A 26,643-nucleotide genomic window follows, 5' to 3' on the forward strand; every position below is an offset into this window, starting at 1 on the left:
TTCAATCTGTGCTTATAGCTGCAGGGTTGATATGTTGGCCCAGTTCAGTTTCTGGAAATTAGTTACCTTCAAGATGTTGATGGTGTGGATTCAGTGTTGTAGTGTTTACATTGAATTTATATAGAATATGCAGCACAGAAATGGGCTATTCAACCCAATGGGCAGGATTTTTAGCTCAGCGTGTGGGCATGATCGGTGGGCGCGGGAGCTGTCGGGGAGCAGACTACCGCCCGCAATTGGCCCCCGACCGCGATTTCATGTTGTGTGAAACACGTGCTGAGAAGCTCAGGGCTGCCAGGGTGGGGGCGGGAAGAGGGTGGGTGCTGACATAAGCGCGGGCACGGGCAAGCGCTGAATGAAAGCTCCCTGAGGGCAGAGAGCTGCCTCAGGAAGCTGAAGATTTCAAAACAATTAAATAAAGATTTTAAAATCCAGAAAAAAATGTCGACACATCAGAAACCAGTCACCTGAACATATACATGATGAAAATTCTGCCCATGCATTTTTATTTTTGTATTTATTTAATAGCGGAAACCTCACCCCACCCTTGGATGAGGTTTCATCAAAAATGCAAAGTCCGCGTGGCAGATTCACCCATCCGCCAACCGTAAGGTTGGACAGCCACGAAAAATTGGGGACAACTGGAATCTTAACAACTTTAATTGTCTTCTTAATTGTCTACGGGCGCAGTTCCAACACTCGCACGTGCCCACACAAGTGCAGGATGGCATCGGGACCCTCGCCCGACATCATCCCGCACGATTTCGCGTCCTATCGGATCGGGCACACGACCACACACTGACCTAAAAATTCTGCCCAACGTGTCCATGCTTCAAATGAACCTTATTATGACCCCGAGGAAGACCATTAACTTTTAAATAGAAATTCAACCTCCCAGTTATTAACTGAAAAAATTATGCCATAAGGTTTCATGTTTTAAACAAAAAGCTTTTACTGAACAAGAGTTAACAAAGGCAAATACTACTAAGTTAAAACTATGTATTTTGTAAATATTTATTCTTTAAGTTCGAAAATCTCACTAGTACACTCTCCGCTCTACTGTTATTTCCATCCAACAGTTCCCCTATATTTTACTGAATCTTGAGGGTTCCTACACTTCTCCTGGGACAAAACCAATGTGTATCACAGCTCCTTGGAATTCACTTTGATTATCCTCAATGTTCTTGCTATTGCCCAAGGTGGGAGATTTCTTGGGGTCCTTCCACTAGAATCTAGCTGGGCAACCTTCCAACTCTCTTTAAGCATCTCATGATTGTGGACACTCCAGCCCAAGCATGGGTCTTCCTGCTTTCTTGCTCACTGTCTCCAAAATCAGATGTTTCTGATGGTCCTTTTTGATACTGGTCTACAGCTTCTGGCAAATTCTCTCTCTGCTTCTCAAAGCTGCTTCCAGTCTCCAATTGCAACAGCTGGCAGCTTTCTCTCGCTGCTTATTTCCAAGCTGTTCTAGCTCAAGACGTGGACTGCCTGTTGCCTGTAAAAAATCACACAGACAAACCCAAAAGAAGAAAAAAAAACCCTCCCTGCAATCTATCCCCGTGGCAACGTGCCACATCTGAGATGTCCCAGACAGAGATTCCAACTAATTAACTTCAATTCCCAAACCTGTCCTTTAAAATGAAAAGTAGCACTCACCCATTTATCAACTCACCCAATCACTCATCCACCCACTAACATTTAAGCCCCAGAGCTTTAAACTTACCATATGCCGTAAAAAGCGGACGTGTCCTGTCTTGTCCCAACTCAACTCTGCTTCGACGGAATTCCCCAAAGGATGCTGCACTGCACATTTCTGAGAAAGCCGGGCTCGGGAGCGCTGGTAGAATTGCGTAGCAGTGACTAGCCGAGGGCAGCTGCAATCTGATGGCCTTTGCTGCTGTTCAGAAGATCCGTGCCATATATATCTCTTACAACTACAATCTTACCAGACTTCCTGGCTCCCTCCTGAAGCTAACAGAGAACCACCTATTGTTTTCACACCTCTAAATCTAAACCCTTTAAATAACCAGGGAATCTCCTTGGAATTGTAATTATCTTACGGGTGTTTATCAGTCTCTCAAACTGGGTGCATCCATTATCTTACATTTAAAACTTCAATTCCCAATTTAAAAGTTTTATTCCTAAAACATATGAATTGTGAAATTAGACATTTGCACAACAACATCCTTTGCCCCTCTTTATATGACCTTATCAGCATATTCTTTTATTTTCTCCCTTGCGTGCTTATCTATTTGTTCTTAAATGCAACTATGGTTATCATTTCAACTACTCCTTGTGGTAGTGAGTTCTCCATTTGAGCAACACTTTAGGTAAAAAATACTTCTCCTGTATTTCTTATTTAATTTATTAGTGCCTCCCTTATATTCATGGCCCCCTGTTCAGGTCCTTCTCTATGTCTACTCTATCAAACTCTTACATAATCTGAATGATCTCCATCACATCACCTTTTTTTTTCTAGAGAAAAGAGCCCCAAAACTGTTTAAACTTTCCTGATGGGTACAATCCCTCAGTTCTGTTATTGCCCTTATAAATTGTTTTTTCCTCTTCTCCAGCACCTCTTCAGCCTTTTTATAATATGGAGACCAGACCTGTGCACAGTTCTCCAAGTGTGGTCTAATCAGGATTCTAAATAAGGACTGTGTATAAGCTTTAACAAATCTTCTCTGTTTTTCAATTCCATTCCTTTAGAAATGAACACTAATGCTTTGTTGCTTTCTTTATGCCCTTATTATCTTGCAACGCTACTTTTAATGATTTGTGTATCTGTCTCCCTAAGTCACTTTGTTGCTCTACCCCCATTTAAAAAAATTTATTCATGGAATGTGGGCATCGCTGGCTAAGTCAGCACTTACTGCCCAGCGGGCATTTTTAAGAGTCAACCAAATAGCTGTGGGTCTGAAGTCACATGTCGGCCAGACCAGGTAAGGACAGCAGATTTCCTTCCCTAAAGATCATTAGTGAACCAGATGGGTTTTTACAACAATCAGCAATGTTTTCTTGGTCATCATTAGACTATTAATTCCAGATTTTCATTGAATTCAAATTTCACCATCTGTGGTGAGATTCAAACCCAAGTCCACAGGGCATTATCCTGGGTCTCTGGAAGCGTCCAGTGACAACACCACTATGTCACTGCTTCCCCATTTTCCAAGGAGTATGTAACTTCCTTATTTATCATACCAAAATGATTCAGCTCACACTTATCTACATTGAAATTCATTTGCCAAATACATGCCCATTCTGCAAGCCTATTTTCAAAGATAAATGATCACATCTCAACTTGAGTACTTCCATCTCTAACTTTCACAGTGTGAGAGATGAACAGTTGACAGCGGTGGAAATCTGGTTGACTAAGCAATTTATGGAAATATGTCTGACACATTGTCCACTGTGCAGGAATAGTAGTGGTTAGATTTCAGTTATGGAGAAAGAATATTGTCAGCCATATGGGAGGGTTTGCTCACCATATCAACACACACTTTCCTGCCCTTTGGTGGATTAGTGACTATCAAGCCCAAGTAAGTAAAGATAGGATTTTGGCCAACAAATTTCCCCCTGATATTGTGTAGTCCTGGCCACATTTCTTATGTGAAGGCAAAGAATCCTCCACGATGCCAGTTCAAAGTGCATCATCTCCCAATGCTCCATATCAGGAATATCTCTGATCCCTCCACTATTTCCTATCGACATTCTTAAGTTCAATAGCTTGTTGGTTATGATGTAATTCAGCTGACTGTTCAGGGAGTGTGATAGAGACCCCAGTGCTTTAAACGATCTCTTCAGAACAGAAGTTACTGCTTCCCTATACAATGCATCCGAGGATAGTGGCGTGAAAACTTTAAGTAGATTTTTCATAACCTAAGGTGCAGCCTCCAGCCTAGCCTCCTTCTGCCTCATCATGTAAACCTGGTCCTGCATTCTCAATACCTGCAGACCATGTTTATTCCAATCACCTACACAAAGGCTCTCCTGCATCCCCCATGAATAACCCTGCAAAACAGAAAAAAGTTAAGTACAAATTCTCCGTTCATTCCCACCCACTGCCATTGGGCTGGTTAGTCACATTTCTGCAGGAGCTTGAGATGAAGATCCAGGTTCCACAGATTAGAGAAGATATTTCCCTTTGGTTTTTGCCCAAGGCATTGTTATGATCTCGGTAGAGACTAGTAATGTTTATTTCCTTTTTTAGAATCTGAAAACCCATGTATTTCGAGTCATAGGCCTGAATTTTTCCTGCATTGGCAGGCTTGGCGGGAGCGGGCGGGGGCAGGGATGGTTGTGGAGCTGAACCCCGCTCGCGATCGGCTCTGCATCGCCATTTTGTGCTGGCAGGCCAATTAAGGCCCGCCCAGCATGCGCGAAAGAGCGCTTCAATCTCCCCGAGACACGGAGCTGCCTCAGGGAGATTGAAGCGCTTTTGAAAAAAAAAATGCAATAAAAATTTAATGAAACATGTACCCTCAAGTGACTGTGTTTTTATTTTTCAAGAAAAGTTTTTATTCAATTTGTAAAAGCTTTAGGAAAATTCATTCTGCTCATGGATGAGGTTTCCTAATAAAACATAAAGGCCGCTTGGCTTTACCGCCAACTGTTTGGTTGGATGGACTGCGTAAATTTGAATTTAGTTAGTTCATTAATGGCCTTAATATCGGTGGGCGTGCAGCCGACTCTGGCACGTGCCCATCAAATGAAACATTGAGAGACAGCGCGATGACATCAGGACATACACCCGATGTCATCGTGCGTCATTTTACATGCCGGTGTGTGTGGGGCCTGCCTCCGCACGCCGACTGTAAAATCCTGGCCATAGGAGCATCGGGGCAGGAGTAGACTATTCAGCCCACCCAGCCTCTTCCGCCATTCAATATTATCATGGTTGATCATCCACTTCGATGCCTTTTTCCCCACACTATCGCCATACCCCTTGATGTTATTGGTATTTAGAATTCTGGCTAATTTACTCAAAGGTATGAAGCCACAATGTTCATGGTTTGAAATAGAAGTATTTTACTCTGCAAATGAATACTAATGACACATTCTATCTTAATTAGTCAGTTATGATAACAGTTTTAAAAGTACAGTGGATACAGATTGCTTATACTTCAAACTTAACGTCTTAATTTTTTTCTACATCCATTTGACTTACACCCCAATAAGCTTGTCAGGCACTTAACAAAAATTAGAAGATTAGCCACTTGGTCTGAGTGCTTCTTCAAAGATTTTTATAAGGGCTGAGATTTCTTGGGCCTTCTGCTTACATCAACAAGATTGTTCCATCAAATGTCCTCCAACCATCCCACAGTTGTAGGCTCTCCATTGAACATAGGTATCGCTAGCATTTTAAGCGGGTAGCCACCTTGGATCAGAGCTTTGCTGGTTCTAGTATTATTTAACTCTGGAGTCTTGTATCTAGGACTTTCTCTCTCTTTTCTCAGCTGGCTATCCCAGAAGTTCAACTCACTGTTAGGGCTCTTTCAAGAGGTTTGAACTCTTTTAGCCAGCACACACATAGTTTCAACTGAACTCTGCTTGAAAGAGATGTTACCTCTAATCAGCTTGTACTAAACTGAAAAAAAGCTTAAAATCCCTGCTTGAGACCAGTGCCACACTCACAATCTACTCACCCCTATAGTTAACTTCTTGTTGACCGCTTGTTATTCTATTGTTTATCTCCCATTCAACTTGGTCACATAATCAGTTACTGGAAGCCAGGTGCTTTACCAGAAGTGATCTCCTGGAGAAAGCTGGTTCTTAAAGGGACCTTTACCCCAATATAAGATATAGTTATTTTTACTCTCACCAAAAGCACATGTGCCATCATAGCATATTTAGGTAAGGTCCAAGGAACAGGAGGTGGGTCTCATAGTCAAGGTGAGCTCAGAGAGGGAGATAGGAGAGAAACTATGGAACATACGAACATATGAACAAGGAGCAGGGGGAGGCCATTCAGTCCCTTGAGCCTGCTCTGCCATTTAATAAGATCATGACTGAAATCTGCATATCACCTACCCCTGATAACCTATCACCCCTTTGCTTACCAAGAATCTATCCATCTCTGCCTTAAAAATATTCAAAGACTCAGCTTCCACTGCCTTTCCAGAAAGAGAGTTCCAAAGACTCACAACCCTCTGAGAGAAAAAAAATTCCCCTCATCTCTGTTTTAAATGGGCGACCCCTTATTTTCAAACAGTGACGCCTAGTTCTAGATTTTTCCACAAGAGGAAACACCCTTTCCATATCCACCCTGTCAAGACCCCTCACATATATTTCAATCAAGTCACCTCTTACTCTTCTAAACTCCAGTGGCTACAAGCCTAGGCTGCCCAGCCTTTCCTCAGAAGACAACCCACCCATTCCAGGTATTAGTCTAGTAAACCTTCTCTGAACTGCTTCCAATGCATTTACATCCTTTCTTAAATAAGGTGACCAATACTGTACACAGTACTCCAAATGTGGTCTCACTAGTGCCATGTACAACTGAAGCATAACCTCCCTACTTTTGTACACAATTCCCCTCGCAATAAATGATAACATTCTATTAGCTTTCCTAATCACTTGCTGTACTTGCATACGAGCCTTTTGTGATTCATGCACTAGGACACCCAGATCCCTCTGCACCTCAGAGCTTTGCAATCTCCCACCATTTAGATAATATGCTTCTCTTTTATCCTTCCTGCCAAAATGGACAATTTCACATTTTCCCACATTATAGTCCATTTGCCAGATCTTTGCCCACTCACTTAACCTTATCTACAAGTTCAGCACTAGGACTGGAGGGTGGGTTAGGGTTAGGAAAGCATTAATGCTCACTGGTTTCCCTGGGGGAGTCATCCTGTATTAGACTGAAATTATCAGGAAGGGTTATAACAGGCAGAGCGAGTACTTCAGTCAGTCCTCTGCCTCACCGTTTTTGTCATATTTTGGACAGAGAATTTCAAGGACTGGAAGCAAGACGATCAGCAGCAACAGGAATAGTGATTGTGATTTTCCAAGTATTGTCCCACTCCTCCTAGCTAATGACCTTAATGAGCATTTGTCCAACAGTTCCACCTCTGATGTTGGAAGCAAGCGTTGAAAACTGTATCTTCCATTTCCAATGAATGAACAAATTCACCCATGCAGCAGTCATTTCCAGGTCCATTTTCTGCTGTTGGAAAAATTTAAACAGATAGGAACTAACCCCAAGGTTCTTAGCTCATGTTACTTTAATAGGATGAAAGACAACTTCCTTTGGTTGAGCAGCCAGTAACAATGCTTTTCATAAATTTAAAATTGTCGCTCAGGCACTAAGTAAGGTTAGAAGAGTTTTTTTTTGTTAAAAGCATGGAAAATTTAGTCACATGGACCAGTTGAGATCGAGGCCATTATATCTTTTAAGAGAAACTGGAAAAACTCTTGAAGCAGAGGAAGATACAGAGCTCTGAGGAGAGTGCGGGGCAGCGGGTTAGTTTTGGATTGCTATAGGAAACAACGGGTAGACATACAATGAGCTGCATTAGTTCTGCCTGGGCTTTAAATGTATCATAAAAACAGAATTACCTGGAAAAACTGTTGAAGAGTCATGAGGACTCGAAACGTCAACTCTCTTCTTCTCCGCCGATGCTGCCAGACCTGCTGAGTTTTTCCAGGTAATTCTGTTTTTGTTTTGGATTTCCAGCATCCGCAGTAGTTTTTTTGTTTTTACCTTTAAATGTATCATCTGAGCCATCTCCTTTCCAACCAGAAGAGGGAGCCATTGTTTTCTATGAGAATCTGCAGGAAGTTGCTTTCAATAAGGTGCAGCCTTCAATATTTCTTTATTGAGCCCCATTAGGGAGTTGTCAATCCAGCAAGAAAAACACCCCCGGTAAGAAAAAATTAAAACCCAATGTTCATTTTGAGCCGCAATTCTAAAAATAGCAGTGGTAAATATCCATTGAATAATTTTCCTGTTCAAAGGTTGTGACCGTAGGAACAAATGGACAGTTGTGTTCAAAGCTGCTTATTTCACATTCTATTTCCTGTCTTGATTTATTACAATTGTTTTATTTCAAAATTTGTTACTTAACTATTCAGAGATACCCAATATCAATAGTGAAGACTTGCAATGGTAACGATAGAATCATATAAAATTTTGACTCCATATGGGAATATCAATGAATATGCTTGGAAAGATCTCATTCTCACCAGGGCACGGTGTCCAGTGTGAGGTTATCCGATGCATTCCAATTCCCTCTTTTTTTATTCTTTCGCAGCATGTGGGTGTCGCTGGCTAGACCAGCATTTATTGCCCTTCCCTAATTACCCTTGAGGAGGTGGTGGTGAGCCGCCCTCTTCAACCACTACAGTCCAGGTGGTGTTGGTCGCACCCACAGTGCTGTTAGGAAGGCAGTTCCAGGATTTTGGCCCAGCGACCGTTGTTGTGTACAGAATAAAATAATAAATTTTCCAGTCTTTCAGGCCCACACCTTGAAGTCAGCTTTCTAATTTGTACTAGGAAGAACTAGGAAATAATTTTCCCATCACCTAAGCTTACTCGACATGTCCAGGTCTATCTTGACATTTGGGCAACTGACTGACTGGCAGAACATGTTGGTTAGCTGCCTAATTCAGTGATGGCAGCCCCATGATTTTGAAGTCCCAGCCTTATTTAAGTCTGTCTGCAGGAAGCACCAAACAGACCTCCCGGTGCAGCTTCTTAAGATTGGACTAGTGAAGTCGCTCATGAGAGAGGCTGTGTGGCCCACCAATACCAATTTAAGACTTTTACCACCCCATTAACACCTGACAAAGGCAATCAAAATCAACCCCACACTGCTTATTCTTTCTGGGTTGAGAGGGATTTTCCACACAGGAAAACGCAAAAAGAAATGCAAGAGACAACGAGTTTGCAATCAATCAAAACATCTGAGCTGATCTGTCGGCTGTCAATTTGCAACCTTTCCATCAGTTCAGCCTTTAACATGTTAAAGTTAAAACAGAACAAATTCGGCAAGAGCAGAATTTCTGCTGCCACTTGAATTAAAGAAATAAGGAATTATTGGTGTTTTGCAAAAAAAAAATTCAAGGTAATCTGATCGTAATCATCTCATTTTACTAAGGTGGATGGCTTTCTACACATTAAGGCACACAGTAAAACCTGAAAGCAGAAGCACATTAGGTTATTCTGTAGTCAGACAGAAATTTTCCATACAGTTCTCAATAATGTCAGTTTTTGAATTTCCACTTCTAGTTTCACCATGCGGTTTATCCCATCATTGATACAGACCTCAATTCCATCAACTTGCTCATTGCCTAAACTAGTTCCTGTTCTGAAGTAATCGTCATTGCTTTGAAATATCTGTAACTGATTAAAAATGTCAATTCAAGCAGAATTAACCCCTTGTGTCTGTCGGAAGTGTCTGCAGGTAATTTGCTGCACGGTGGAGTGGCAAAGAGCAGGATGGTAGCAGAAGGAAAGAACGGTGGTGTACCTGTTCACACCAGTCCTGTGGGCGGGATTGAGCACAGGAGAAGATATAGCACAGGTTCACCAGTTAAGATGCTAGGGTTTAAAGCTTAGAGTTAAATTATGAGCAGCATTAACACAAAAGCAAAATACAGCAGCTGCTGGAAATCTGAAGTAAAAACAGGAAATGCTGGAAATGTTCAGCGGGTCAGGTAGCATCTGAGAGAAACAATTAATTCCTGTTCTGATAAAAGGTCATTGACCTGAAAAGTTAACTCTGTTTCTCCCTCCACAGATGATGCCTGACCCACTGAGTATTTCCAGCAATTTCTGTTTATATTTAAGTTAACTTATGAGGACAGGTCATAAACATTGCTTGCATCTCCCTTGAGTTTAGAAGATTATAGGGGTGATCTAACTGAGGTATTTAAAGTGTAGTGGAAATATGGAACTCTGACCCTCAAAAGGCTGTGGATGCTGGCTGAACTTTCAAAGACAGATCGATATATTTTTGTTACAATTCGCAGAGGCTCTCTCTTCCTTACAGCTTCCAGTTCACAGAGGAACTTTGCCTCTCTATTTTCTGTTCGCAGGGGCACTCCATTCCCTCCTCCTTACGATTCACAGAAGAATTCTATCTCGTTGAGAGACATTTTTGCTCTATCTCCCAGCTTAGAAGTGCCATCCCTCATCTAAACTTCTCCCTCTCTAATTCACAGTAACAGTGAACTTTCTTAATGGTCTAACTATTCACTGCTAAGTTCCAGCTTCAGCTTAAGCCCAACATTGGATGCAGCCTTTAGGCTGCAGGTTCAGGATCTATCAAGAAACCTGGGAATTGCAGAGTGGACTCAGCAATCTTTTTGCTTCAAGTATTTTTGAAAATGAAATTCAGTTTTTTAGAAAGTAAATTAGAAAAGGAAAATCTTGTCCCCATTCCATCTTCGAGGCACCCAGGTACAGGCAATGAAATAATATCAGGAAGTAGAGTGTCGACAATCTCCCAGTCACATCCCTCACTGCAGCTGGTCAAATGCGACTGAGTACACCCCTGGGTACATTATTCATAGGCAAGGTTTCCAAAGCTTACAGAGAGAGTAAGGAATACCATCAAATTCACAGATGCCTAAGAGTTGAGAGCCCTACCGAGCTCTAAAATGGAATTTTAGTTAAAATAAAGAAATTAAGGAGCCATTTTAATGCTGAATTAATTAGTAATTTTCTTTCAAGACTGTTTCAACAAAGATGTGTTCTTAATTTAAAGTTGATGTACATGGTGATTTCAGTGCAGAAATATTTACTGGCTGCCAGAACAGCCTTCAGCCCAAATTTCCTCAGTTGTTCCACTGGTTTCTCATTATAATTCTACAAGGCGTCCAGCTTAACGCTCGGACCCTATGTCGGGACTTGATCTGACTTGGGAATTCGCACTTGGAAGCAGCCTGCGTGTTTGTCAGTGGCCTAGACTGATCTTTTTAAAGTTTTAGCATCAGCCCTGTTGCACAGGAAGTCTAATGGGGCCGTAAGTGGCTGTGAAGGGTATTCCCTGACCAGTAGTTGGCAGACTCTGGAGTTTACTGCAACTTGGGACTGGTGGATGTCCAAATGTGCCTGCCAGTATCGTGTACATGCCCTCCCCCTGTCCCTGACTGGTGGGAACTGGCAGTCATAATAATGACCCAATTACTGGGATTGTGGCCCATGGACTTTCAGTTCACAGATGTTTTCCAGTGAACTTATTTTTGGCTCTATGAAAAACCACGCATCCTTTGCAACCAAACACAGAGATTTTCCAGTATTTTACACTATGGTAACACTCAAAAACCTCATGTTTATTGATAATGAAGTTGGTTTCAAGCATTTTAATGAAGGAAGTGCGGCTAATCATTTTATTCAGCCTCAAGTTGCTATGTTTGATTTAACCCTGTGTTGGCTATAATTGTTTAATCCTGTAATAGGCCCCAATTTTAACAGAGGGCAAGTTTTATTTGGTGAGTTTTTGTGTCCATTTAAAACTCACCTCTACAGCATGAATGAAGCCAGGCGTTTTTAATTCCTGAGCCTCATTTACATTTCACCAGTCAACTGCCCACCTGTTTGGGGCAGTGAGTCAGTGGGAGGTGAGGCAAATTCACATGACCCAGAGGCCATCCTTGAAGAGCAGGTAAGTCCGAAGTATTCCTGACTCCAGGAGGAAATTCAAAAATAAAGAGCTAACCTATTGGGATGTCCTTTCTGGTCCCATTCCGGTTCCTTACTGGATGAATCTAGCAGGAAACTGAATTGTCATTGTCTCACTCATGGCTGTTAGCATTAAATGGCAATAACATCTTCAGAAACCAACATGCATAGCCCCCAGTAGGTCCAGGGCAGGTATGTGACATGGAGAATTTTAATTTCCCAGTAGCACCACTTCCATCAAGGGGTTAAAAACTTACCCAATAGATTAGTTCTAAAGTAGCAAACTATCACAACTGTGACTGATCAAATACAAGGCTCTCCTGTTTCACCACACCCAGTTTCTTATCTTTACTCAATTCTGTCACTACTTATCTTAAAATTAATCACACTATTATGTAAATCACTCCCCTGAAAGAACTGTAATAAAGAACAAGCACGTGACCTCTGCAACAGATTTTACATTAGCATTGAATTCTTAATGTTATATTTAACAAAAAACTCATGATTTGATATGTGAATATTCTTTTACTTCTTGTGTACATCCTCTCCCTGGTAAACTTAATACCCCTGACTTCAACTTTAAATCAGGCTGGACTAAAATTGGGGCTTATGCCTTACTAGTTAAAGCATGTTTGGCGCTTGAGTGGCCGCACTCTGCACTCTTGACACAAGGGCCTGGATTTTAGGCCAGAGGCGAGTTCAGGCCAGAGCTGTGGATGGAGATGAAGGGACTGTTGTGAGGGTGGGAAAGCAGGAAAAATGCATTTCTCAAATGTTCTGCAGTTTTTTAACTGCAGAGCTCCTTTAAATGTTTTCTACCAGGTCCCACCCACAGGCAACCTGACTGGAGACCCCACAGACAAAAAGCCTGTTTCACAAGGTGGCAGCCCACAACAGCTCTTAGCTGTAAAGCAGGAGCAAGAGTAGAGGGGCTCCCAGTCACGGTGAGAGGGGGTGAAGGTCTTTTTTCCTTTATTCTTTCATGGGATGTCGGCATTGCTGGCAAGGCCAGCATTTGTTTCCCATCCCTAATTCCACCCACATCAGAAGCCCGCTTCTGAAGTCGAGCACTCCCCCACACCCCTCCCACTCGAGTTCTGGCAGCCTCTGGACACCCCCCTCCCTCCTCCCCACTTAGACACCGTTCACGTCACCCCAGACCTTCCCTACCCTCCCTGCTCTGGAATCCTTTCAACTTACCTGGGCCTCTGGTGCCGGGACTTAGTCTCAGGCGTCCTCATGCACTTCTTCTTCAGTCCACTGCAGCTCCTGTCCTTGCAGGGACTGGAGAGCTGCTAGCCAACCCGATTGACCAGCAGTTCTCTAAGGCAGTATTTCCTACTGAGTGAGGGGCGGAAGTCCCGCCTGCAGCCACTTAATGTTCATTCGAACGTGAAATGGCTGCCGGGCATTCAGAGCAAGACCTCCATATCCGAAAAATTCAGGCCTAACTTTCAATTCCAGATTTTTCTTTTTCTTTTTATTAATTAATCTTAAATTCCACCAACTGCCATGGTGGGATTTGAACCCGTGTGCCCAGGGCATCAGCCTAGGACTCTGGATTGCCATTCCAGTGACATCAACGCTACACCACTGTCTCCAACACATGAGGGGCTGTGGGGGAGGAGAGAAGAGGAGGATTGTCCTGATGGGAAGCGGATTGAGTCCTAGTTGCATGATGGGGTGGTCCCAGTGGTGATGGGTTCATCAGATAGTGGCTGGGGCAAGGGTCCAAGAGTGTTCAGGATATCCTGATCTTATTTGAGGGTGCAAAGGGGGTTGACCCAATGGTGAGCTGGTGGGGAACAGATGGTGATCAGGGACGGTAGTCCCAATGGTTGTCAGGCAGTCCCTGATCACCCTCAAATAAGATCAGGATATCCTGAACACTCTTGGACCCTTGCCCCATATGACATTATTGAGATATCATAGCACTGTCATTACACATGCCTCCAATCTCTCTCTAATCATGTACAATGCCCCTGAAAAGGCTAACAGAACCTCACACATTTTCTTCTGCTGCTCTAGAATGGCCTTCTTCATCGATGACCCTTGAGGCTCGGCATCTGCCTCCAGCTGAGCAGAACTTGGAGGATCCTGCACCCTCTGACAGGGATCCTCCCTGCAGTTCCTATCTCCAAACCAGTTCCTGCTCACTTATGGGGCTGGATTAAACATTAAGGACAAGCTCCCTGAACCCCAGCATAAATTTCAGGGGGAAGCCTGCCTCCAATTAGCTGGCTCGCCCCGCTTTAATTTTTTTGAGCAGCGGCCCTTTAATTAGTATGAGGCCGGACTTCCATCCACGTCCAAGAGGATGGCCAGTTGGAGGCTGGAAGGTCTGCATGCCTCCAGCTCCAAGCAGGAGTGGTGGCCACTGCTGGTACTGAAGGTGGGCCAAGGAGGTGGTGTTCAGTAATGGAACCGGACATTTAGACATGTCTGAGATTTCACTGGGACCAGGCTGACAGGGGAGACATGTTGGACATGGAGGGGGTATGGGTGGACATGAGGCAGAACTGTGGGGAGGCAGAGCCTTATGATTGACACAGGGGACATGGGAAGAAGGTACCCCCCCCACACACTTTCACTGACCAGCAGCCCGCAAGGTTAAACCTGCTAGGATACACGTTGGGCACAGGCCTCTCCTGCCACCTGTTAAATCGAAGTAGTGGCAGGATGACACCTTTAAATGAGCATTAATTGTGCCTTAAGGGCCTGAATTGGTCCACGGGTGGACAGCCCACCCTGTAAAATTGTGGCGGGGTGGGGGCGGAAGAACTGGCGGTGAGTACACCACTGATGGCACGATGCCCTAACTTACAGGTTCACCCACTTGTTTTCCTGCCTGTAGGTGGCCTGTAAAGTTCAGCCCATGGTGTCTGAATCACCAAGTTAACAACCAACCTACCTGTCTCAGCAGCCCGTCTGAGATGTGTGTATATGAACTGGTGGAGATTGTACGTAAGTTCTTGTGATGGTGTTTTCTGAGTGAGTGACGTCTGTGGAGCCCGCTCTGCCATTCAATAAGGTCATGGCTGATTTGATTGTAACCTCATCCTATCCTGATAACCTTTCACCCCCTTGCTTACCAAGAATCAATCTACCTCTGCCTTAAAAATATGCAAAGCCTCTGCTTCCCTTTTGAGGAAGAGAGTTCCAAAGACCCATAACCCTTCGAGAGAAAAAAATTCTCATCTCTCTTAAATGAGCGAACCCTCATTTTTAAACAGTGACACCTACTTCTAGATTCTCCCAGGAGAGGAACCATCCCCACCACATCCACCCTGTCAAGACCCCTCTTAAAGGTTTCAATCAAGTTGCCTCTTACTCTTCTGAACTCCAATGGGTACAAACCTAGCCTGCCCAACCTTTCCTCATAAGGCAACACACCCATTCCTGGTATTAGTCTAGGAGCATCACCTCCTGAAGGCCATTTGTGGCACCTGTGGGAGATAAAAAGCATGAAATGGAACTGACAAGGTGAGAGGTCCCCAAGACCTCATTCTGCATCTAATCATTTCTTATCACCTGCTCACATCAAGCCAACATGAGTGAATATTTTATGCCATGCGGCTGCATGATATTTAATTCCCTTGTCAGGTCACTAGGAAGCTGCCATCTTTCCATTTTCAAAGGCCGGGCATGTCAAGATCCAGCTCATCTCCGGCACCTGCCCCCAATGGGTTTAACAAACTATACCCGTTAATTCACAGCCATAAGTGTTTGTTGTTTATGTGGGATTGAATTTTAAGGCAGTTGTGTTTTGTTTTTCTTTTCAGGGTGAGGCATTGGAACAAGCAATTATCAGTCAAGCTCCACAGTTACACAAGCTGATTGCAAGCACTGCACATGAGAAGATGGTCTGGTACCATGGTCCCATAGACCGTAAAGAGGCAGAACGTCGACTATACTCTGGCGTACAGCCAGATGGGAAATATCTGTAAGCTTTGCCTTTTCCTCCTTACGAGAAATGTATATCTGTTTTAAATGACAGGAATAGATTCTGGGGGACCAATGCTACCCTGCTGTTGCTGTAGCTCAGGACTCCTCTACCTCATCTCAAACACCAGAACAGAGTAAATATATGCCTCCATCAAAGACTCATCAACCACATAATTGGCAGGCTGATTAGAACAGTACTTCTGATGTCTGGATAGAATAGATAGAATCGTGCTCTCCCAACATACCAAAGTCCCTGTATCATTGTCACGTGCTGCATATTGGAACTACACCAGCAAGAGTCTCAGATAACAAAATGGAGGAGAGTCATGAAGACAGAAAGAGGCAGCCAAAATGCCACCTTTTGCAAGTTCCCTAACACTGTCAATGTACCTTCTCCATTGCCCCAGTGCCTAAACTTTAAACTCCTTTAGCAAGTCATTCATCCTTAACACCAACATACATGAATTTCTCCTCTCCTGAAAGCGATAAATATCCAGTAAGAGCCACAGGTCATGCTGAGTTCACAGCTGCGGTGTTCAAATGTGGTTGTAAATGAAAAACGGATGCTGATAGGCACTTCACGTTTATATGGATCCCAACATGCAGGATATTGGGGCCAGTATTTCCAAACCTTGTCAGGTCAGATGGCAAAATAAGAAGGAAACCAGGAGGGAACTTACTGACATTTCGCTTAAAGAATGGGGAAGATTGCAGTAAATATTCCAACATTCTTCCTCATTCATTGAACTTCCACAAACAGAAATATACTGAAGTCTGAAAATTGCCAGTAAGGTTGTTAGCTTTGGTTTATAATGGTGAATCAACACAGCGTCAGCAGAAGTGCAATGTCTGGACATTCCAAGAGAAGCTTAGAGATGGTATAGCTGTTCAAAGGGCAGCTGGGGCCAGCAAGGGAAAAGCTGCAATGAAAATCCTTGGAACATAGTGGGAATGGGAGTGGAGAATAGGAAAACACATTTACAGGTGTCTTTGTGGAGCGTTGTAAACAAAAATGGAAAAATGAAAAGGGGAAAGACGTTATAAGGGGGGAACAGCAAAAAGGAAATGGGAAATTGAGAAAATGGCCCTGATCCATAGGAAAGAAGATTCCAAGCTGGGAGGGCTTGAAGTAACCAGTGCTAAATGTTTGAGAGAAGAAATTGAAGAGTTTAAATTGAGAACCTGAATGAGACTGAATATGCCATTACCCAGATACTGAAGGATCCTCGTGAGATTGATGTAACTCAATTTACACTCTTTTATACCTTTATGAAAGACTGGTGCCTTATGTACACCACCTAGACACGAGGCTCTGATGGCTTGAATCCTAGGAATGTTGAGAGAAGCAAGAGAGACAACAGAAGAGATTCTGAGCAGAATCTTTGAATCATTTTTAGTTACAGAAGTTGCCTTTGAGAACTAGCGTGTTTCCAATGCTGTGCTCTGCTTAAGATCTGAGCAAGTGATAAGCTGGGTGACTATCATCTAGTGAGCCTTACATCAGTTTCTAGAAGCCGTAACATGAGATAAGATTGATATTTACATAGACAGGGACCAGTAAAGGGCAGCCAACCAGAACTTGTAAAAGGAAAATCAGATCTAATAAATTTAGCAGAGTTCTTCGGACAATAATGAATTCATTGGTAAAGAAAATTAAGTGGGAATTGCCTATACAGATTTTCAGAAGACGTTCAAGGATGATTAAAAAAATTAAGGCACATGACATTAAAGAGAACAGCCCCTATCTGCAAAATATCAGCCTGACAAGTGTTGGTCTGGGTTGAAGCCAAAGGAAATTTAAGGACTGGCGCAACATTAAGGCTCCATGATGCCTGCCAGCAAACAGAGTAAGACCCAACTTATTTGTTACCTGTGGTCACAGATCAGTTGATCATTCAGGGACTGAGACCCCTTCCTTTATAAAACATGGCTACTTCTTGAAGGAGATAATGTAAGGCAACATGCGTGCAGTCAGTTACACTTGTGGAAATCCAACAATATGGGCAAGTCTGGGAACTCCCTCGCCTCCTGAACAGCAGCCTGCATTGAGAAGGTGATGTAATTCAGAAGGTACGGTATGATTTCTGGGTCCTTTAAACTCCAACACTAGCTGATGCACCCAGACTTCTAATGTCCAATTATATCATTGGGCAATCAGTTTTTCTGGGGTGTTTTGCCCTTTCGTAATGATTTCACATAATTTTTTAAATGGCTGCTTAATTCATTTCTGACATTTTGTTCTTATGTTCTAGGCTCAGGCAACGCGAAGACGCAGGAGCATACGCTCTTTCTATGCTGTATGGAAAATCAGCCTACCATTACAGAATAGACTTAGACAAATCTGGAAAGTTCTCCATCCCTGATGGATCAAAGTTTGATACACTTTGGCAGGTAATATAATAATTGGCCTGAATTCATAGGGCGTGAAATTCCCATGCGTAGCATCGCGCTTGTGAGGTGCACTCCACTTCCTGCGCAGCTCTGCAATGTCCCCTGTATGTGCCAGAAAGCCTTGCATCAACACTATCCTGAAGTCACACTGCCCAACTGGCCCATGCATTACCAGGATACACAGGCCCAGGCAATGAAATCATAGGTTATGCTGCAAACAACAGGGGTTATTTTGCCAGATGGGCACTGCACTTGTCTGGATGAGTGTAGCTCCAGAAACACTCAAGGAGCTCAACATCATCCAAGACAAAGCAGCCCGCTTGATTAGTGCCCCCATCCACTGCCTTAAACATTTACTCCCGCCACCACTGATGCACAGTGGCAGCAGTGCGTACCATCCACGAGATTCACTGCAGCAACTGTCAAGGCTCCTTCTACGGCACCTTCCAAACCCGCAACCTCTACCGCCTCAAAGGACAAGGACAGCAGATGCATTGGAAAGTCACCACCTGCAAGTTCCGCTCCAAGCCACACGCCATCCTGACTTGGAAATATATCGCCATTCCTTCACTGTCACTAGGTCAAAATCCTGGAACTCCTTCCTAATAGCACTGTGGGTGTACCTAACCACATAGTTTAGCAGTTCAAGAAGGTGGCTCACTTTCACCGTCTCAAGGGCAATTAAGGATGGGCACTAAATACTGGCATAGCCAGCAATATCTACGTCCTGTGAATAAATACATTTTTAAGAAATTACTTTGTAACTTTGATTTACTTATGCATATTTGTTCAATGCCACCCTGATATGCATTTTTGTTTTAAAGCTGGTTGAATATTTAAAGCTCAAGTCTGATGGAGTGATATATATACTACGCGAAGCCTGCAATAATCCTAGCCAACTTGCTGGTAAGTCAAGCTTTAGCATTATATATTGTAGTAAGTGCATGCTGAGCAAGCAACCTCAGCTCACCTCCTCTATTTAATAAAATTCCCATTAAATAAATTAAGTATCAGTGGGGCACAGATGACTCAAAACTAAATACAACATCTTGTTTTTATCCTGAGCCATACAGGAAAAGAAAGATTTGATCCCTGTCCTTTGCTGAGTTAACTATTCTGAGCTGGGACAGTGGAGGACTGTCTCAATTGGCTCCAGAATCCCTGTGATGGGAGGAAGAAAATATATAATAAAATGAGGGGATGAATATTGCCGTAACATATGGAGGAGTGTGGTCTACTGCCCCTGCATATTCTATTGTCCTATTATTCTATTATTTGAAAGACTTTCTTATATGAAATAATTGGAGACTTGTACAATAATATTTTACACTTATGCCTTCAATTTGATTATTTTACATAAGCTGTTAAGGTTATGGTTATTTATCTTTTCTTTAGGAATGTAAGCTTTTTTGTGTTAAAGTAGGGTAATTAAATTCTAAAGTCCTCCTTGTTTTTCAAGTTTTTTTATGGCAATAATACAATATGTGGAAAGTGTGGTGCATGTTAAGAATTGTGAGGATACAGTAATGAACATGTAATATTCCAGTAGTTCATTCATTACATAAGAACCATACTCAGGGTAATTTTTGACTTCACTTCTTGGGTGGGAATGTGGTTGAACAGATTGAATAACCGTTATAGAACTCATCGGTTTTCATTCTGTTCAAAAATTATGTAACAAATAACAGTAAACTTAGTCCATAATTTCCACAGTCCTTAATAATTGGAAAATAAAAGAGTATGGTAAAGGGGTCATGTGCCGTGAAACTGACCCAACACGCTGGATTTTCTCATCAATACTGAAAGATTTTCTGTCAGATGGTTCAATACAATGCATTCTTTGAAAGTGTAACTGCCTCCTGTAACCCTTTCCAAACTGGCAAGGTCACTAAACATCTTCCTGAATTGAATAATCGTGCATGGAGCAATGGAGTTGATACCCACTGCCTTGAACATCTCCTTCAATGAGCCCAAAGCTTCTCACCTCACCCAAACAAAGCGCCCCTCCACAAGAGGGGGCACTTCCATATCAAAACCTGACTTTTTGTACTTACTTAGAGGAAAATATTGTGGCTGTGCATCTGAAAATACTGTGAAGATGCCTGCGTCATCTATATTTTTGAGAGCTTTGAGGTATAAAACCCTTTTAATTAAAATCTCTGAGTTCCAAATTCTTAATTTATAACAATGGGGTCCTCAGTTGTGCCTGACCTAAGAGGGTACGAACAACTAGTATTTGTGAATTAAGTCGAATTTATTACATAAGATGTTAGATATACATAAAAAAAAGCAGTAAAGACAAGTGGGGAAGTTTCTTATCCTTCACGGGCCTAGGATTCCTTGAATGCTGACAGTACAGCCGAAGTCTGTCTTCTTGTGCCTCAGAACTGATGTCGAACTGTGTCTCAAAAGAATTACACCACTGAAGCAATGGGAAAACTGTGCCAAGGAAGACTCGAGTTTCCAACTTTTATCCCTAATTTTAACTTCTTCGTGCCTTATTAGGAAATAGTCCGAGTTAACCTTTTTCATTGGCTATTGGTGAGAGTCATCTGGTGTCACTCCACCTTTGTAGCCCCTGTCAAGTGGGTTGTAGGTTGAGATAAGTGTCTATTTCTTATTTCCTTAGGCCCCAGAGATTTACATTCATTTTGAACAAACGAAACATTTTCTTCAGATACAGATTGCAGATATACAAACGAGTCATATTCTCTTATCAATAATACAAACTATCTCAAAACAATTCACATGAACATACTAACCTATTCCCATGGATGCTGAAACAATTAAGAACAGGTGTTAGTAATAATTCCTGGCATAGCGTCAGGAGAAGATGTATTTTTTAAATATAGGTGTTCCGTCCTACAGATATGGTTCATAGATCAAAGCAGTTCATAAGCTAAAACCTAATTAAAATACATGGTTGTTTAAAGATAAGGTGCCATGCTAAATTCAAGCTGCTGAGTTCAAATCTGTTGCTTATTTCTTTAAAGCTGACAAAGAGGTCCTCTACTGCACATAGTGCAATTAAGACAAATACAACTGCTTGAACGCAGACTTTTTGGCACCTTTAAAGTTATTTAGTTCATCAAGACTAGTTTCTCACAAGCGGCTGCTTTCCTGCTCCCAGGCTGCCTTAACTGTTAATGGTCTCACTAGGAGAAATTCAAACTGAACTATTTAAAAGATGGCTAAGATAACATTCATAAATATTAGTTCAAACTAATACAAAGCCCCAAAGAATTTAATATTATCAAAATCTTACACTCATTAGCTGCTGTAGCAATTTAAACCTTGCAGCATCATTTTACATTATTTAGCTATTTTCCACCCAAAGCTGGTGCATTGAGAACCATTCTGAACTCCAGGAGATCAAAAGAACATTCAGTTGCAGCTTATATGGAAACTACATGTATCAAGTAACTCTTGGCATTGAGTAGGTGGGAGACTTGTCCTGCTGTGCTTCCAATGCAATTGCGCCGCTGAGAAAAATCGTGGGTGAGACACCCTATCCCATGTCACTAAGTAACTATAGTCACTGTTATTCAAAATTGCCAGGGAATATGTCACCATCCAATTACTTTTCAAATGGGAGTCAAACATCACATATCTAACAACCAAAGAGAAGAAAACTAAAACCAAAAATCTGTAGGCCTATTGTTCCATAAATCGATCTGAGGTTAATGTCCCACCAAGAATTTTTTCCTCCCTCCCCCAGGTACTTTCCTTGACAATCTGCTAAGGCCATCAACTTGACATCTGGGGAAACCTGAATAAAATCATCAGGCTATCTATCATTTTGACATTGCTTTCTTGTTATTGGTTTTAAAAACAATATCACAACCTGTTTGACTCAGACAAATATTCCTCGAAGTATGGTGGCTGAAACATCTTGCTTAAACATGGAGTTGACAACCCTGTTTCTCCAAACAAGCATTCAAAAGGAAATACCAAATAAAGTTACAGCAATGTACAGTATTTATATATTTTTCCTTTATCCCCTGGTTTGGATCCCTCTAGGCCAAATGAGAGAATTGATGGAGCTACTTCCATGTACCCAGCAACGTTGCTGCTGATCTGGTATCTGCAAGCATGAGGGAGTGCCCTGGGCGTGACTTGCCATCAGATTTCTCTTTCTTTGCTTCCTATGAGAAAATCTTTCCCGAGGTCAATCCCTATTAATCCCCACTACCCCAAAGAGAAGTACCGAAGCTGCATTTGTGAAGAGGAAATCACATTCCAGCAATCTGAAAAAACTGTTAGAACTCTAGAGGTTGCACCAGTCCATCAATTTTCTCTCCGTTTATAACTTTTCCTTTCTTTGTGAACTGTGGGTCTGACATTTTTACGGAAGGATTTCACTATGGACAAAATTCTTCAAACCAAGTCACTGATAAACCCAGACAGGTGCAGACTTTGAACGCTTTACATGGAGTGTAGACTATTATGTAAGGGAATTGTCCCACTTATATAAATTTGTCCCATTTACACAAGTTAGAAATTCTAATTAATGAGCCAGGCTGACCATTCAAACAGCAGTCAGATGTACCTGGTTTTATGTATTCTATTGCCAATGTCCTACAGAGAATTAACTCAGTTCTAATCTCTCTTATTTAGGCATGTTTTCTTTAAGCAATCTCTGCATACACCTTATTTGCCTCTCCTCAAGCAGGATAGTGACTAGTTTGTTATTGAATAACTTGCTTTTCTACAATCCAATCATGTTCCAGGCACTTAACCCTGGGCATAAACATGTGTTCTTATCCCTGGAGGCCAGGCGATGTCTTCCCATAGGAGACATCCTCAGTAGCAGAGGTTCCTCATGAGCGATATAAAGCACATTTACCTTTATTGTGCTAGGAAGATGTATGCAGGACAGTTAATGACCTGTAACAGGTTTCCATGTTAGAAAGTGCTCTTTGCATAGACAAATATTCAAAAGCAACATTAAAGCAACATCTCTGGCTTAGAAAAGATTGCTATTAAAGAGAACTTGTAGAACATTCTTCAGAGCTCTGAAGAAGAGTCACACAGCCTCGAAATGTTGGCTCTGTTACTCTCTCCACAGATGCGGCTAGGCCTGCTGAATTTTTCCAGCATTTTTGTTTTTATTTCAGATTTCCAGCATCCACAGTATTTTGCTTTCATCACTGCAGAACGCCCTTGGTGGCTTGGCTATACGCCCTATGGAGTTAAATAGCCTGTTAACACATGGGGGAGAATTTTCCCCCCATCGGGGGGGTTGTGCGGGGGCGGGCGTAGACCCGATCGGCGCCCATGATCGGGCCCGCGCCGCCATTTTACGTGGACTGTGCTCTCCCTGTGCGGGCGGGGGGGAGATTCCCTGAGCCGGGAGTGCGCTCTTTCATGCATGCGCGCAAAAGAGCACCAAAATCTCCCTGAGGCACAAAGGTGCCTCAGGGAGATAAGTTTTAAGTTTTAAAAATTTTAATAAAGAAAAAAAATTAAGACATGTCCCCCTGACATGTCAATTAACTTTAATGAAAAAATTTATTTAATTTATAAACCCTTCATGAAACCTCGTCCCACCGTGGATGAGGTTCCATGAAAAATGTGAAGGCCGCCTGGGCTCTTCACCCGCCCGCCAATGTTAAGGTTGGACGGGCAACTTTCTCAATAGCCTTAATTAGTTAATTAATGCCCTTAACAGGCTTTTGACAGTTCGGCGGTAGCGCAGCCGACTTGGCTGCGCACCCACCGAACTGAAAATCTAAACGATGCTCGGTGTCCCGACATCACCCTGTGTCATTTTATGCCTCGGCGAGCGGGCCCCGCCCCCCGCTCACCGAGCCGAAAATTCTCTCCATGGCGTCAAGGATCAGTTGTGAACAACATTCAATTACTGAGGCTTCTGAGAATTCCATAGAATTATACTCCATTAAGAAGTTGAAGCCTTTCAAGAGGAAGGTGGGGGGTTGGGTGGGGGGTGGGTGGGAAGAAAAAGGAATTTTGTCCAATTGGGTTTTAGAATATGAATTTACACAGGTTTACATAAGCAAGTTTGAGTAAACAAACAACTGGACTGTTAAAGATCTCACAAGAGAAGTCAGATTTATCCATCTTGATTCATTTCTACTTCACAGAAGCAGCACGACCACCTTCACTTCCTCCCAACGTAAGTATATCTTTTATATTATTATTACATGTTCAACTTTTCTGTGTTTTGAAATCATAAAATTCTACAGAAGCTGTGACTCATCGCACGCTGACAAAAACTCTTCACAGGTAGTCTATACCCCGAATGACAGGCTACCTGTGAGAAAGGCCACAGGAAATGTCCTAGCACTCAATAAATAGTATTGATGTCATTCTGTCCTTTATTGGAAAAAAATTATGTGAGAATAACCAATATATAAGTACTAAGCTTTGCATGTGCTTGTTTGTATATTGTTGGTTAAGCTTGATAATAATACCAGTCTTTGATTTCCAGAGACTAAGTGCTATCAGTCTTGCCTGTAACCCTGATGGATATACACCAGAACCAATGGGAGGTGAGTTTGTAGTAGCACAGTGTTGAATTGTACGTAACAGAGATTATGAAATTAAATGACAGTTAACATGGTTGGCAAGTCTATGGCTAATAGTGCTCTTTGTGGTCACACCCAGCAAATGAACGGTGAGAGGGTGGGCACCTGCATTAGTGCCTTTCAGCATTAGTGGGTAGCCTTATTAGGCTCAGTGTTAGTAAACTAGCCCAGTCACACAAACAAGGAACTTTCAGTATTTGGTGGTAAATGACTTGTGCCTCTGTGCACATTTTTACCAGGATTCATTGTTAACCATAGTGGATATAGAAACAATTAAAGATGAAATGGTACAGCAAGATGCTGATACACTTCATCACATGGTTTTTAAACGTCATTTTTTTTTTGTCAGTTATCTCCCCTTCTGGTTGTGTTGGTTCCTTCTTCCTTGGGGAATGGTTCATGGTATGTATGGTTCCTGGTACATTGAGTATGTTAGCAGCCTATTTGACTGCAGTCAACAGCAGAAATAAGACCCATTTTGCACTGACCCGACACTTAATTATATAACCAGTTGAAAGAGGAAGCGCACCTGCGGGAACTAGCAAAGGAAAAGTGGCATGAAATTTAAATTGACAAAGGAAATTTTTTCTTGAGGTTGTTCAGAGGTTATTCCAGAAGCTTCAATAAGAATCTGATCAATATAAAGAAATCAGGGATTGAGTTGTACAGAAGAGGTATTAGCTCATCAATCTTTCACCTCAGGGACTTAGGTTTGGATCTGGTCTCAGAAGATTTTCTTTATCTTGTAGCTAGAAGGCAATGGTTCCAAAGCTGGAGTCTCCAGGCTTATCAATTTTCTGATTCTTAGTCATTAGCTTTCTATTTTCTTCAAATATTGATTTTGTTTGCTAGCTATGCATACACCAAAAAGAGAACAATATTTTCTGTTAATTTTGGTATCTGACTTTGGGTGGAATCATCCCAGATTTGCACTAAGTGTGGTAGCGGGCAGGTAAAACGATGGCGGCTCCTCACGCCGTATCGTCCCAAACCCGCTGAATTAATTATGCATTCCTGGGAAAGACACTGTTTCCATGGCAAGCGGGCAATTATTTGCCTGCGACGCCATCATGTTGCCGCTTCATTACGTCGGGTGCTACATTTGAAGAGCAGCCATGCACACACCTCTCAGTGCTTCCAGCCCAGGGCTGCTGCATGGAAGACATGGCCTCGAAAGGCAAGAAGACTGCAGACCCCAGGTTCAATGATGCGTCCATAGAGCACCTTTTGGACGCAGTGGAGGTTCGCCATGATGTCCTCTACCCCCCCCGCCTTTGGCCGCAGGATGGGCAGCAACATCACAAATCTGGCTTGGGGGTCAACGCCAACACCCTGCAAAAGAGGACAGCCACCGAGTGTCGAAAGAGGATGAATGATCTCTTCCATTCTGCCAGGGTAAGTTATTCTTCTCATCACTCTCAACTCACACACTCACAAACCCCTCACACATCCACAGGGATCTCATTCACTGCCAGTTCAAAGGACATCACCAGTCATTCTCCCACATTTCATTGTCCTCATCACATCCATGGGACCACTCACCACCCAGACTCACCAGGCATACTTATCATTTGGCCTGGCAGGCATCCTGCTCACATTCTCTCTATCTCTATTCATGCAGGACAAGCTGGCATACAACAAGAGAACGAGGTCGCAGGCTGGTGGAGGAATGCATGAAATCAAGGTCCTCACGGTCTTTGCTGGCCGGCGAGGATCTGGACCAATCCTGTGCTGACGGAGAGGTCAGTGGTGCTCTACCAAGTGAGGATCCAGCAGTGCAACATTCAACAGACAACCATGCTGTGAGTGATGTGTCCTATTTCATAGGCCACTGCCAGGCACTAATTATCTCTCCTTGCTTCCCCAGACACAGCTAAGAAACTGCCAAGAGAGTCCATGACCCAGGCCCTCCAAGCAAACCCCGAGGGAAGCCCAGAAGAAGAATCTTCTGAAACCCTGCCTGAAGACCCATCACAGTGCTCACCCACACCCTCCACCAGTGCATAGACACACACCTTGGTGGAACCTAGATTTAGAGTAGCCTCAGAATCACAATCTGGTGAGCACATTGCACTGTCTGATCCACAGTAGGCGGCGGCAGGGACTTACCAGGTGTCTGACACTCAGAGG

General features: G+C 42.8%; 1 protein-coding gene across 1 annotated transcript in view; it reads left to right on the forward strand.

Moving 5' to 3' along the window:
* zap70 (zeta chain of T cell receptor associated protein kinase 70) overlaps positions 1-26,643 on the forward strand; it is a 109,542-nt gene that overhangs the window by 56,933 nt on the left and 25,966 nt on the right. The window contains exons 3-7 of the mRNA XM_078555846.1: positions 15,412-15,572; positions 17,827-17,965; positions 18,790-18,871; positions 24,070-24,101; positions 24,417-24,477. Coding sequence (XP_078411972.1) covers positions 15,412-15,572; positions 17,827-17,965; positions 18,790-18,871; positions 24,070-24,101; positions 24,417-24,477 — 475 coding nt within the window. The remainder of the gene's footprint in view (positions 1-15,411; positions 15,573-17,826; positions 17,966-18,789; positions 18,872-24,069; positions 24,102-24,416; positions 24,478-26,643) is intronic.

Source organism: Cetorhinus maximus, chromosome 13, assembly GCF_964194155.1.
Source record: "Cetorhinus maximus chromosome 13, sCetMax3.hap1.1, whole genome shotgun sequence".
NCBI lineage: Eukaryota > Metazoa > Chordata > Chondrichthyes > Lamniformes > Cetorhinidae > Cetorhinus > Cetorhinus maximus.